Below are 14037 nucleotides of genomic sequence, written 5' to 3'. Positions count from 1 at the left end.
TCTGGACTAACGCCTAAACTCAAAGGATAGAATTATTTCTAATCTCAGCTCTTTCACTCACCCATTTAAATAAATGCTGAAATAATAGGACTTCTTTCTATGCATCCCTTCTAAATCCACCAACAAGGAAAGAGGGAGACTCCACCTCTTCCTTTTTTGCCACTTTCCTATTCTGAGCCAGCAAAGTAGTATCTGCCTACTACCCAACTATTACCACATTTTCCCTCTGTATTTTGCCTCCATTTCAGAACTAGGAGTCCCAATGAAGAATCTGCAAATCAAATTAAGAACATCCACTACATTACACATTTGAAATCTATGCACAGCAAACTAAAGTAGACTAGAGTTTGGTGCAACAGCTAAGAAAATCTTGTGACAGCGCTCAACTCACATGCATCCGACGAAGTGGGTATTCACCCACGAAAGTTCATGCTCCTATGTGTCTGTTAGTCTATAAGGTGCCACAGGACTCTTGCTGCTTTTACAGATCCAGACTAACATGGCTACCCCTCTGATACTTGATCTGTGAGTGATGGAACTTCCAGTATCAAAAGCATTGTGAGGGCACAAGTAAAACTGCATCAAAAGTAGTTCTTACCTTCATCTCCCTCTGGTGCATAGGAGGCTGTAATAATGTCAATGTCAGCACAATTCATCACAATTTGATTGGTTGCCTGTCTCACCTGCAAAAGAAGTTCTATTAGCAAGTGTCATGAAAGGCTCATACACATTCCCCTTTACCACTATCTCTTGTTTGGTATTCACTTTGTATCTTCAATCATTTGGAATTAGATGAAATATTGCAACAAAGTAGCTACTAAGAAAAAATATACCACCATATCCTCTCTTCCATAAAATAATTTACTAGAACATGCATATGCACAATCTGTAGAGGACCTTAGCACAATGGGGCCCTGCTCCTTTACTGGGGTTTCTAAGCACTATCCCCATGCAAATAACAAACACTTAGGGTATGGCTACGCTTGCAGCCGTACAGTGCTGCCGCAGGAGCGCTCCCGTGGCAGCGCTTTGAAGTGAGAGTGTGGTCGCGGCGCCAGCGCTGGGAGAGAGCTCTCCCAGCGCTGCAGGTACTCCACCTCCTCGTGGGGATGAGCTTACAGCACTGGGAGCCGCGCTCGCAGCGCTGGGGCACTGTTTACACTGGCGCTTTGCAGCGCAGTAACTTGCTGCGCTCAGGGGTATGTTTTTTCACACCCCTGAGCGAGAAAGTTGCAGCGCTGTAAAGCGCCAGGGTAGCCAAGGCCTCAGAGAAGTCAGAGATCTTCCCAGCTAGTAATGAGCAATAATGGATTACAGTAGAAGTGGAGAGTATAATTACTGAAGATGAGCTAAAACATCTTACACTGTCAATAATATTTAAGAGATTACACAAGAACTTCATAGCACAGGAATATCTGCTAAAAGGGCAGCCTTTAACTTCTAGTAAAAAGTTATCGTCTGAGAACTTGTGTCTGTATACACATTGTTTTATTTTTAAAACGGCTGGCTACCAATGTAATAAAGTGCCTCGCTTCTACATCATCTCACTTGGATGCAAAAGCTTGAATAGAGAGATGCCCAAATTAAATACCAATCTACTACAAAATGAGTACAATTCTGGATGAAAGAAAAATGCAAGTTTTTAGGAACTGCTTGTCTCCCACAGTGGCTAGTAACAGATTATTCAGAAGACAGTGTTATAAACCTGCATGATGGAAAAATACACAATACACCTACTGAGGCAGTTCCATCTGAACCATAAGTAGTTACTGACTGGCTTAATCCTGACGAAAAAAGAGGATAATATTCTTTACACACTTTTATCCTAACCAATGTAACTATAAATATACATCCCCTCCCATAAATATAACCAACACAGTTTTTTCATCATGAGATTATGAAAGGAAATTTTTTAGATTTAAAAAAAAATAAAAAATCAAGGGACACAGTCAATCTGGTTTTCAGAAAAAACTAGATGGTGTGAAAACATTTTTCTAAATGGTACTAAATTGGAAGACCCTTATTATTCAACCTATTAGTCCAAATTCCTCAGCTAGTTGAGATCTTAAAAGTGGAATGATGCATGAAAGAGCTGTCCAAAGGCCAGCCAAATACCAGAAAATACCAAAGTTAATAACAAGTATTTGGCTTTAAAAGCACTGAATAGCCCTAAGCACACAGAACTGTCTTCATTAGAACGCAGTGCCTGAAATACAGTAGAGGTTAGGATTGACTGGAGACAACTTCATAGTCAAATCTTTGTGCGGATGCACTATTTTTAGATTTTCCTTGCCTCCTGCAAAGCAAGCCAGTTTTACAAAAAGTGTGCAAAGTGCTGGAAAACATTAATAGGAATCAGGTTAACCATTAACATGTGATGTTTACTCTATCATTCCCACAAATATCAGGTGAAAATCAGCAAATTAATATGACTAGGCACCAAGAATTACAGAGTACACTTGTGATGCTATAATTACACAGCACAGTTAAAAAAATCTTCAAACAGAAAAGCAGGTTCTCAGCTGAAAAGCCCTCCCCCCCGTTCTATTAAAAATAAGTAGGAATCAACTAAATCTTTCACAAGTCTTCAACAATCCTTAAAGACAAGGCAGAATTAAAATAAAATCCATGCAAAACACTCAACATTTAACCATTCTGCCTTACCAGAACCTAAATCTTAAATTTAACAGACATTCACAGTGCCTTGTAGAGACTAATACTTTTTAATAAAAGCTATGTATTTAAGTTTATACTTAGAAAACACAGTTTATAAGCTTGAGAAGTTTGTTTTCTGGAAGACAGTTACTCTGCTCATGCAGTAGTTTGTATTCATGAAATACAATCAAGTTAAGAAGGCAAAAAGCACTCTTGATGGATGCGGTACATTCATTTCCAAGATTATAAATATGTGAAGTGTCATCCTTGCTCCACACAGCTGTACAACATAATTAAGCCACCCTTCAAACAGATCAGGCTGATCAAGGAGATTCAGTACAAGAAAAAGACAGAATAGAAAAGTAGTAACTACAGGGCCAACAATAACCAAAATAAAAACACTTGCAATAAAACTGAGATGAGATGGGTGTCGGAGTTTAAATACCCAGCAGATCCCTCCGGAATCGCCCATCCTGGAACAGATCAACAGTCTGTCCACTATCTTGCTACTGGCTGTAGGGAAAGGTGAAGCCCTACTCCAGTCCTCCTCCTGCTCCCCCACCCAAGCTTATTTCTCTGGAGAGGAGAATTCCATCGGCCTGAGTGGGAGATCAAAATTTAATGCTTTGAAGCACAAGTTTCCCCTCCTCTCTGTTACAAACTTGAACTGGGTTGTTGATATCCCAGATATATCAAGTCTCAACGGAAACAACAATTGCTTTTCCATGATCTCAGAGGAAGAATAGTTATAATTGTCCTATTGAACTCAAACTCAAAGCCAGTTCAATTTCACCTCATCAAATACCAGCAAAAATTTAACTCTTTTCTTAGGGTTTCCTTGCGGGATTCATTTTCAAAATGGTGTACTTATCTGAAGAGGAGTGTCCACTTGCTCATATCTGAATCCACAAATAATTTGGAAGGGTCTATAAATTTCACTTTCAACAAAAGGATGCAGAGACAAAGTCTACATGAAATTTTACTTTTCATTGTCCAGATTAGACATTGCAAAGATCCGAAAATTCAGAGATAATACTTTCACTGAAGTCAGAATATTCATGTAAACCAGCAGCAATTTAAAATAAAAAGTTCAAGCCACTGCAAAAATGACTAATTTCATTGGAATAGAAGTGAACTAGACATATCAGGCACCTCATTCAGAACTGAAAAGGGTAAAGGTTAACACTCTGGCTCTCATCCATATCAAACTACCTTAGCACAAAGAATAGTGATCATTGAACAGTTTGAGTCCTTGAGTAATAAGGGAATAAAGGTAGTGAACCCGTGGACAATTACTGCATAGAGGCTAAGTAACTTAACCATCAAGGAAGGTTGGCTCATGGAATCCTTTTATAGTTTCCATTACATAATAATCAATAAAGTCTGACCTGCATTTACTGGACTTTGCCAACCAGAAAGCCCAATTGCATCCAAAGCTTTAAAAGTCAAGCCATTCCACAATTCATTACAAGGGAAAAATTAGACAGTATGCCAAGATTTCACTCTGAAAATGTCCAGTTTTTTATCTTTAATTCAGATGCACTTTAAAATACTCATGTATAGTTTTAGTTTCAAAGGTCAAAAAGCAATGAGGGTCCCACCCCCCCGATACACTTTTTTATAATGCCCATCGCCAAGGCTTTCTGGTGTTCAGATCAAATTTAACATAGATGTGTCCATGTTTAACACACTAATAGGTGGGGCACAAGGAAAAAAGTCAGTTACTGATTACCTCACCTGAACCATAATTCTGAAAGTCCAAAACTTGTGAACATAGATATTTTCATAACTATTCCAAACATGAGTTGAAGATGTTCAAAAATCTTTGATTAGGTACTGAAGCAGCAGAAGAGTAGAGGGAAAGAAACCTCTTTACGATTTCTGTACTATTTATAGCAATTAAAAAACACGATATCTGGGGAGTTCTGATGGCATCTGAATCCACTTGAACTTCAGTCTCAAGGTTTATACATCAGAACCCCCTTTTTAATACTACTAAGATCTTAGCTTGTAAAATCTTTGGTGTATGGACTCTGTGTATTGTACAGTTTGTCAACACTTGATAAATAAAACCTTGTAATTTAAAGTTGTCCGATGGTTATTCTAAATATAACATTCCAACAACCATGTACTCAGTCTGCCCAACGTTTGATTAGTACTTTATTCTCCAGAATATGAAAACTAGTTCAGAGCCTAGAATACAAACAAATACGCAGAGAGATCATTCTTAAAACTGAAAGTTCAATCATGTCAATGAAAGAAAAGCAGCAGCAGTTACATTTATTAGACCTTATCTAAGTAACCACATTTTTATTCCCCTATATCTAGACTGGATTATAGTCGCCAGGTAGTAAATCTACTAATACTGAATACAGTATTGCTCTGCTATAAAAAACTATTTAATATTTCAATCAGCGTTTGATTCTATTATTTCCCTATAGTATTCACACACTTCAGAAATGTTTAAGTTTACACAATCCCTATGCAAGTGTCTTTTTAATGTATAACAAAGGATAACCGTTTAGTGTGATGAATTATAGCACTGCACAGAACTGAGAATTAAGAGGTTTTGCCAATTCTGAAAAGCAGGAGGAATGGAAAGAGTAACAGCAGGAATTCCTGACTGTGAAATATAAATGGATTCAAACTTAGCACACTGCCTTTAATTTTCATACTCAGATCTAAATTAAAGTACAACAAATCCAAACTGCTATACTAGACTCTGACTCAAAGGGTATGGCTACACTGGCACTTTGTCATCAAAACTTTTGTTGTTCGGGGATGTTAAAAAAAACAACAACATACACCTTCGAACAACAAAAGTTTTACCAACAAGAAGTGCCGGTGCGACCAGCGCTTTGTCGGCAGGAACGCTCTCCTGCCAACAAAGCCGCTGCCGCTCGTGGGGGGTGGAAGATTTTTGTCGTCAGAAGAGCTCTCTCCTGCCAACAAACAGCAGCTACACTGCACGGCTTTTAACAGCATGGTGCCACTAAAAGCTGCGTACTGTAGCTATAGCCTAAAAGTTTAAGTCGTTACCCAAAAGAGATGGCCTACAAACACTGTACTCCTAAAGATGGATCTTAAGAGTCTTAAATGCAACACTTCACAATCAATCAATCCCTAATCAGCCTACTACAAGATCAGACACTATGCATACCTTCCCCTAGTCTGGAAGACACTGCAAAAGCAAGCTATAAAAAGTGATAGATGCGGGCTAAAACACTGCTAAATATATCAGACTATCCTGAAGACATATTAAAGGGACTGGGAAAGGAGAGATTTAAAAGGTCCACACATTTTATATTGTACAGCTAGCATTTTACGTAGAAGATACCTATTATGCAGCCAGGAAGACTTTTGCTGGCAGTTTATACATAACAAAACTGAACTATCATGAGCTTATATTCTCCATGTTTAGTATGATGGCTTACAATTTCCAGTATGTGCAAACCAGCAAAATCATGCTGCCCAAGTCCGTCTGAAGCTCTGAGCTGTTACACCCTTAACTGGACAGGTAATTGTTCAGAGGCACTACAGCATCACAAACTTTAATTTATAGGATTAAAACAGTAGTCGAATGTTAGGAGTCAGCTGATCAGTTTTGTTGATAGCTAACTCAGATTTGCCTCTTCAATTTGATGCTGCTGAAGAACGGTATGCTAGTATATCCCTTCTTTGTTCCTGGTCCAGTATTAAGCCTTTTGGGATGTGGAAACAAAACAGACTTCAATTGACTAGACATTGTGTAATGACTGTGCTGAGTTGATGGCTGGATCCTTAGAAATAGAGTTACAAAGGGAGACTTCCATGAACTGGAGACTTAACTATCTGGCAGTTCATATCTTTTTCTGAATAAACATTAATTATGTTTTTTTAAAACAGTTACAAAAAGGTACTTGCAACAGTTTGGACTATTGAAAGGAAGTGTGGTTAGTGGACTGAACGCAGAACCAGGAGCTAGACCCCCTTAGTTTCAATTCCAGCTAAACCTGCAGCTGGCCCATGCCAGCTGACTGGCTCGTGGGACTCAGGCTAAGGGGCTGTTGAACTGTGGTACAGATGCTCAGGTCCGGGCTGGAGTTTAGGCTCTAGGACCCTCCAAGGTAGGTCTACACCACATCTTCACCACAATTAAACAGCCTCTTAGATGGAGCCAGCTGGCATGGGTGTCTAACTGCAGTGCAGACGTATCCTCTAACTTTAGGAGTATCAGTTAGCCCATCTTACGTTCCCCATCTGTAAAATGGGGGATAACAAATGAACCACCTCACAAGATGCTTTGAAGGATCATCATTTGTAGTGTGATATAAGCATTATGTAATATAAATTGTCAATTGATATGACTTTTAAGGAACTCTACAGACTTCTGAATTATATATGCATTTGTGTAAATGCTAAATTTTAGCAGTTAAAAGTCACATTGAACAACCAGACAGAAAATAGCTATAACTTAAACAGTAAGTTAACAAGCTCCATCACTGCTCTGAAAAAGATGTTAGATACACCTGGCTATAAACGTGAGCTTTATCAAGAGACAGATCATAACATTGTAGTTTCCTGATAAGAGAGCAGACAACAAGCAAACCTAAAGTGCCAAAATTAAAAATTACATAAACCTCTACCCCGATATAATGCGACCCGATATAACATGAATTCGGATATAACGCGGTAAAGCAGTGCTCTGGAGGGGGCGGGGCTGTGCACTCAGCGGATCAAAGCCAGTTCGATATAACATGGTTTCATCTATAATGTGGTAAGATTTTTTGGCTCCCAAGGACAGCGTTATATCGGGGTTGAGGTGTATAAGGACTGGTAATTTTCAAGACTTTGAAATTGCATGATTTGCTTCAGTTAACAATTGACACACAGTCTTAACTATTGAATCATAAAAGGTTCTACTCTCTGATGCTGACATGGAAAGACCCTGTATAAGTATAATATTTACTTCTGTGGAGTAAATGAAAAAAAATATTTTATTAATCAGTTTACATGGTTAAAGTTTTCAAAAGTCTGGTGTTCCAAAGCCAAGACTTCAAGCGCAACACATATTTGAGCCTTAAATGCCCAGGGCAGCAGGGTCACCAACAGAAACACTGTGCAAAAGACCAACATATCCTGCTTACTGCTACAAATGCAAAAAACAATTTCACTGATTGGACACTGACCTTTAATCTGACACTTAACAGGATAGTTGAATTATATATTTATTACTGATTCTACGGCTCACGACTGAGGATACCAAACGGCAGAACATAGACACTTGAGGTACACAGTAGCACAAGCTTCCATAAACAACTCAGTGATTCATCCAGGTGTAAAAGTTACACCCTCCAGGTCAGAAAGTATTTCTCTTTAACCCCTTAGCACAAACTACTGTCTGCGCAGCCATTGTTAATAAATCCTGATATTAGCCCTTCAGGAGGCGGTGATGAGGGTCCAGTTATCACTCTCAATCCAAATCCAAATAATTTGGAAGACTCAAGACCCAAAAATAAGTGCCTATGTATGAAATCCGTTGCAACTTGGTGCCTAGACAAAGATCTAGGATTTTCAGAGAATGAACAGGCACATCTTCAAAATATTCACATTACTTCACATTACATTTTTTCTTCACTAGTTGATGCGTTCTCTCTAAATGCACTGATCAGTGCTCTCTGAACTGTACCCTAACCTTAAGAGCACCTCAAAGGGGATAATAAATCCACCAAATACAAGCTCAATGAAGGTCTTTCAAAATTCCAAAACCAGCCCTAGACTTGAAGCAAGACCCTAAGATCCCAGCAGCCCATCTCTAGCACTTGAAATTCTGTATTTGGTGGTTCTTCTGTAGCTCAATATTTCTTCCTCATGATGCAAATTTACTCATCATTGGTCATCTTTCTGCCAAGTCACAAGATTTACTATCATTCATAGCCTTTCACCCACCCCTAATCTCCACAGACACCACGAACTTGTCTGGTGAAGCAGTCTTCTTCCCCCTATACTTATATTTAACAACCTTATTACTCACACAGGATTACGTTTACAGGCAGGTTTTAACTCCCCTTTATGACAAAGGATTTTGGGATGGGTGTGTTTCAAACAAGGTTTTTACAATCTTCCTCAAATATTTTTCATTCTCTTTTCATTCAAACTGTCCCAGTTTGAAAGAAAGCCCAGCAAGAACCTAACAAATGTACATCATTTTCAAACTAATTTCAGAGGGAAAAGCCTGAGCATGGTAAAGTTTTTGCCTTTCAGAAAAAGTGAGAAATTCAGTGTTTTGGGTTGTTTACACATTTTTACTGGTAGTGTAGCCTCTTGTTTCACTGACACATCTGCTCTGTATGATACTGAGGCCCACAGTCCCTTCCAACCTGGTGTTAACCAAGAGGAAAAGAAGAATTTGTAATGTTATACATAAAGGCTTCCAACCAGGTAATTCCAAGCCACTTCAGAGACTGAATGCATACAATACCGTTCAAATGCAGCACCTTTTGGATTGGAATACTGACTGGGGCAAATCCTGACACATAAGAACAGCCATATGGGGTCAGATCAATGGTACCTCTAGCCCATTATCCTGTCTTCCAACAGTGGCCAATGCCAGCTGCTCCAAAGGGAATAAATAGAACAGGGCAATTATCAGCTGACCCATCCCGTCATCAAGTCCCAACATCTGGCAAATCAGAGGCTTAAAGACAACTAGAACATGCGGTTGCATCCCTGACCATCCTGGCTAAAAGCCATTGATGGACCTATCCTCCAGGAACTTATCTAATTCTTTTTTAAATCCAGTTATACTTTTGGCCTTCGCAACATCCCCTGGCAATGAGTTCCACAGCTTGACTGTGCATTGTGTGAAGAACTTTCATGTTTAAAACAAATGTCGTCTATTAATTTCATTGGGTGACCCTAGGTTCTTACATTAGGTGAAGCAGTAAATAACACTTCCTTATTCAATTTCTCCACACCATTCATTATTTCATAGACCTCTATCATATCCCATCTCAGCTGTCTCTTTTTTTCAAGCCAAACAGTCCCACTCTTTTTAATCTCTCCTCACATGGAAGCCGTTCCATACCCTTAATCATTTCTGTTGCCCTTCTCTGCACCTTTTCCAGTTCTAATACATCTTTTCCAACATGAGGCGACCAGAACTGCATGTACTATTCAAGAAGTGGGCGCACGATGGATTTATATAATGGCATTATATTTACTGTCTTATTATCTATCCTTTTCCTAATGGTTTCTAACGTTAGCTTTTTTTTTTTAATTCCCACAGCACACTGAGCAGACCGTTTCAGAGAACTATCCACAGTGACTCCAAAATCTCTTTCTTGAGTGGTAATAACTACCTTAGATCCCATCATGTTGTATGTATAGTTGGGATTACATTTTCCTATACATAGGGGGAGGGATAGCTCAGTCATTTGAGCATTGGCCTGCTAAACCCAGGGTTGTGAGTTCAATCCTTGAGGGCGCCACTTACGGGCAAAATCAATACTTGGTCCTGCTAGTGAAGGCAGGGGGCTGGACTCGATGACCTTTCGGGGTCCCTTCTAGTTCTATGAGATAGGTATATCTCCATATATTATTACACTGAATTTCATCTGCCATTTTGTTGCCCAGTCACCCAGTTTTGTGAAATCCCTTTGTAACTCTTTGCAGTCTGCTTTGGACTTAACTATCTTGAGTAATTTTGTATAATCTGCAAACTTTGCCAGCTCACTGTTTACCTCTTTCTCCAGATCATTTATGAATATGTTGAACAGCCCTGGTGACAGATCAGATCCTTGGGGTACACCGCTATTTACCTCTCTTCATTGTGAAAACTGACCATTTATCCCTACCCTTTGTTTTCTGTCTTTTAATCAGTTACTGATCCATGAGAGGACTTTCTCTCTTATCACAACTGCTTAATTTGCTTAAGATCCTTTGGTGAGGGACCTGGTCAAAGGCTTTCTGAAAGTCCAAGTGTGCGATATCCACTGGATCCCTCTTGTCCACATGTTTGTTGACCCACCTCAAAGAATTCTAACCGACTAGTGAGAGATGATTTCCCTTTACAAAAGCCGTGTTGACTCTTCCCCAACAAATCGTGTTCTTTACTACAGTTTCAGAGTAGCAGCCGTGTTAGTCTGTATCCGCAAAAAGAACAAGAGAACTTGTGGCACCTTAGAGACTAACAAATTTATTGTAGCATAAGCTTTTGTGGGCTACATCCAATGAAGTAAGCTGTAGCCCACAAAAGCTTATGCTATAATAAATTTGTTAGTCTCTAAGGTGCCGCAAGTAATCCTATTCTCTTTACTATAGTGTCAACCAATTTACCTAGTACTGGTACACTACTACCTACCACTGGATGTTTAACATCCCTACAGAAAAAAAAAGACAGATCTTGGATTCTTTGGATCTGAAAGGAAACATTGGGGGAGAAATGTGGAAGCAGAAAGGGAAATATCCAAGAAATATGGGCGAGTGGACCAGCAAAAGCAAATGGCAGGTAACACACCCTCCCAACACAGAACCCCAAAGGGGAAAACTAAAAGCTGATCTTCAGACACTGCCCCTAAGGAGCACCCCCTGGGGAGAGCATTCCCCCACCTCCCCCACCGGGGAAGAGCCTCCCCCCCAGCCTCCCTTCCCCCACGACCCCCCACCGGGGAAGAGCCTCCCCCCCAGCCTCCCTTCCCCCACGACCCCCCACCGGGAAAGAGCCTCCCCCCCAGCCTCGCTTCCCCCACGACCCCCCACCGGGGAAGAGCATCCCCCCCACGACCCCCCACCGGGGAAGAGCCTCCCCCCCAGCCTCCCTTCCCCCACGACCCCCCACCGGGGAAGAGCCTCCCCCCCAGCCTCCCTTCCCCCACGACCCCCCACCGGGGAAGAGCCTCCCCCCCACGAGCCCCCACCGTGGAAAGCGCTCCCCCCCCCGGGAGACCCCAAGGTTCCTCAATCGTAAGGACCGCGGTAGGGCGGGGCCGCAGCGCGGCGGGGCCGCAGCGCGTGGTCACCCCGCCCCCCTCCTCACCCAAAGCCCAGCCCCCCCGTACCCAGCCTCCTGTCTCTGTCTGGGCCCGGGGCCTGCCACCTGTACGGCGCCCCCCCGCCTCCGGGTCCCCACAAGGCAGCCCTCGGCCGCCCCCGCCCCCCCCAGGCCGCCCCGCCCCTCAGCCCGGCCCCTGCCGCCCCCCCCAGGGCGCCCCCCCGGCCCGCCGTACCCGCACGGCCGCCTCCAGCTTGCCCTCGAAGGTGAAGTCGATGAGGTCGGGCTTGAGGCAGAGCCCGTAGTTGAGCGGGGACACCTCGGCCGGCAGCCGCTCGAAGGGCCGCTTCTCCGGCATGGCGGGGCGAGGGGGCGGAGGCCTGAGGCAGCGGGGACCCAGCGAGCGCGCCGCGCTCCGCTCCGCGCCGGGCCAGCGAGCGACACACACACACACACGGCGGGAAGGACGGCTCGGCCCGGCGCGCGCCCGACACAGGAGTGAGGACGGTCTCGTGAGGGGGGCGGGGCCGAGGAAGAGAGAGAGAGAGAGAGAGGAGAGGGCAGGGGTTGGACGTTGCGTGCGCGGGGGACGGCGCCACGCACCGCGGCGAGAGGGCGCACGCAACGGCGTGACGCGCGCGCCGTTGGAAACCGCCGCTCCCAAGGAGAGAGGGAGCGAGCGCGTTGGCGTCAGAAGCGCGCCCGCGGCCAGGCGCCCTCTCGCGCCCCGCCTGAAGAAGGCGGGGCTGTGCGCGTGCGCGTGGGGAGCCTAGGTGTGGCGTGGAGGGGATACAAACCCCCTCCCCCCCGAAGTGGGGCAAAGGTTCCCACGTCTAGAACGTGCAGTGCCCCCCCCCCCATTTCTAGAGCCGACCCACCCGCCCCCTCCCTCCAGAGCTGAGCGTGTGTTCCCCTCCCCAGCCTTCCAGCCGCGTCAGCTGGGCTCCTGGAGGCTGTGAGCTCGCCTCTACATCCACTGGGCTGTTAAAGAAAATGCTACATTGGGGGGGTTTCTTATTTGCCTTCTGATTTGTGAATGGGACACGTTTCCCTGTGTTTTTACACAACAGGAGTGCCACCTGTCCCAAGTTTTCCCAGGATTGGGTTCCCCCACCCTTTTTTTGGTGGTAGCTGTCCCGGGCAATCTGTTAAGGTGCATTGTACGCACGGCTAGCTGTCCAGTTTATAGGCTCAGGAAAATCCCAGTTTTTGTACCTAAAAGGTGGCAACCCTCTTCCACAACCATAATGAGAGCCAAGCAGCAGCTCGTGAAATAACAGGACTCCAGGAGCAGGGGCTTTGAGAAAAAAAACACCAGTTGAGGTTAACCAGTGCTGAACAGGAGGATAAGTGAATTTATTTTATTATCAGTGGTGGCTCAGTTTCATACAGCCCTTTTCTCTGCCCATTAAGCTGGGGCCTGCACTGAATCAAGGACCTCTGTTCAGCTGAAGGATGTGCAGGTCTCACAAACTAACCCCACCTCCATATCCTATCAGTGGGGTTCTTTAGCTCACATTTAAGTGACTCAGGACACTCCATTCCACCCCGCATGTTAATTTCCACTGTTCCTGGCAGACTGGGGAGAGTAATTTTAGGTCCAATAAATAGAGCCCAGATCTCCTCCATGGGTACAGTGTTAAACATTAACCTGATTAAAATCTCAAATGCCAAAAAATAAAATCTCTTTTTGAATTCTATTTCCTCCTTTGTTTTAAGAGGGAGCAAAATATCTTACGCAGGGAAAGTGTTCTGTTAATTTCCTTCTATCCTTGAAAACCACAACTGAATTTTTCAGAAGGTTTTATTTTCGTTAAAAGTGATATCTCACTGTTTAAAATATAAGTTAGCACACAGAGAGAGAGAGAGCATTAATTTGCTGAGACCCAGAGGAGTTTACAGCAGGAACTAGGGCACGGAAAAAGAACAGACCATCTTGAAGCATAATTAAAAAACAGCTGTTTGGGATTTCTTTTTGGCTGCAAGGCCCTGAGAACAGTCAAGGAGACAGAAGAGAATGGCTGGAGGTGTGCATGGTATTTAATAAGTCCTCTATACCTGTTCCCCAGGATTGCTTTTCCAGGCTCATGGTCCGGATGCCCAAAACTGAACATCTCAGATGGCCTCATGCATTTTCACGGCAGCCAGCCAGCCATAGTGCATGGTATCAGCTGTATGAAGGTTGCCTGCGCAGGGGCCATAATTGTGCAGCACCACCCATTAATGCCATTGTAAAGAGGAGTCAAATTACCTTTGCCATCAGAAAACCCATTTTCTATGCAGCTGTTTCAATTCATGCTGGGCCAGATCTTGCACCCACTGAAACCAAGAGCAAAGCCACGTAGTTCAGGATCAGGCTCAATGTGCTAAAACTTGAGATACAAGTTGTCAACACAAGTGGCTGGGGAGGA

At 43.3% G+C, this 14037-nt stretch overlaps 1 protein-coding gene across 2 annotated transcripts in view; it reads right to left on the bottom strand.

The window, feature by feature from the left end:
* The window catches only part of LOC115638922 (puromycin-sensitive aminopeptidase), a 67238-nt gene extending 55139 nt beyond the window's left edge, over window positions 1-12099 (bottom strand). Inside the window, exons 1-2 of one of the 2 annotated variants that reach the window (XM_030541017.1) lie at window positions 11862-12099; window positions 599-683 (exon numbers count right to left, since the gene is read on the bottom strand). In XM_030541017.1, coding sequence (XP_030396877.1) covers window positions 599-683; window positions 11862-11984 — 208 coding nt within the window. In that variant the 5' untranslated portion in view covers window positions 11985-12099. The remainder of the gene's footprint in view (window positions 1-598; window positions 684-11861) is intronic. The other variant, XM_030541016.1, reaches the window with a different exon arrangement.
* Between the last annotated feature and the right edge of the window lie 1938 nt (window positions 12100-14037).

Source organism: Gopherus evgoodei, chromosome 23 (genome assembly GCF_007399415.2).
Source record: "Gopherus evgoodei ecotype Sinaloan lineage chromosome 23, rGopEvg1_v1.p, whole genome shotgun sequence".
In the NCBI taxonomy this organism is placed as follows: Eukaryota; Metazoa; Chordata; order Testudines; family Testudinidae; genus Gopherus; species Gopherus evgoodei.
This window is presented reverse-complemented; position numbering and strand designations above follow the sequence as displayed.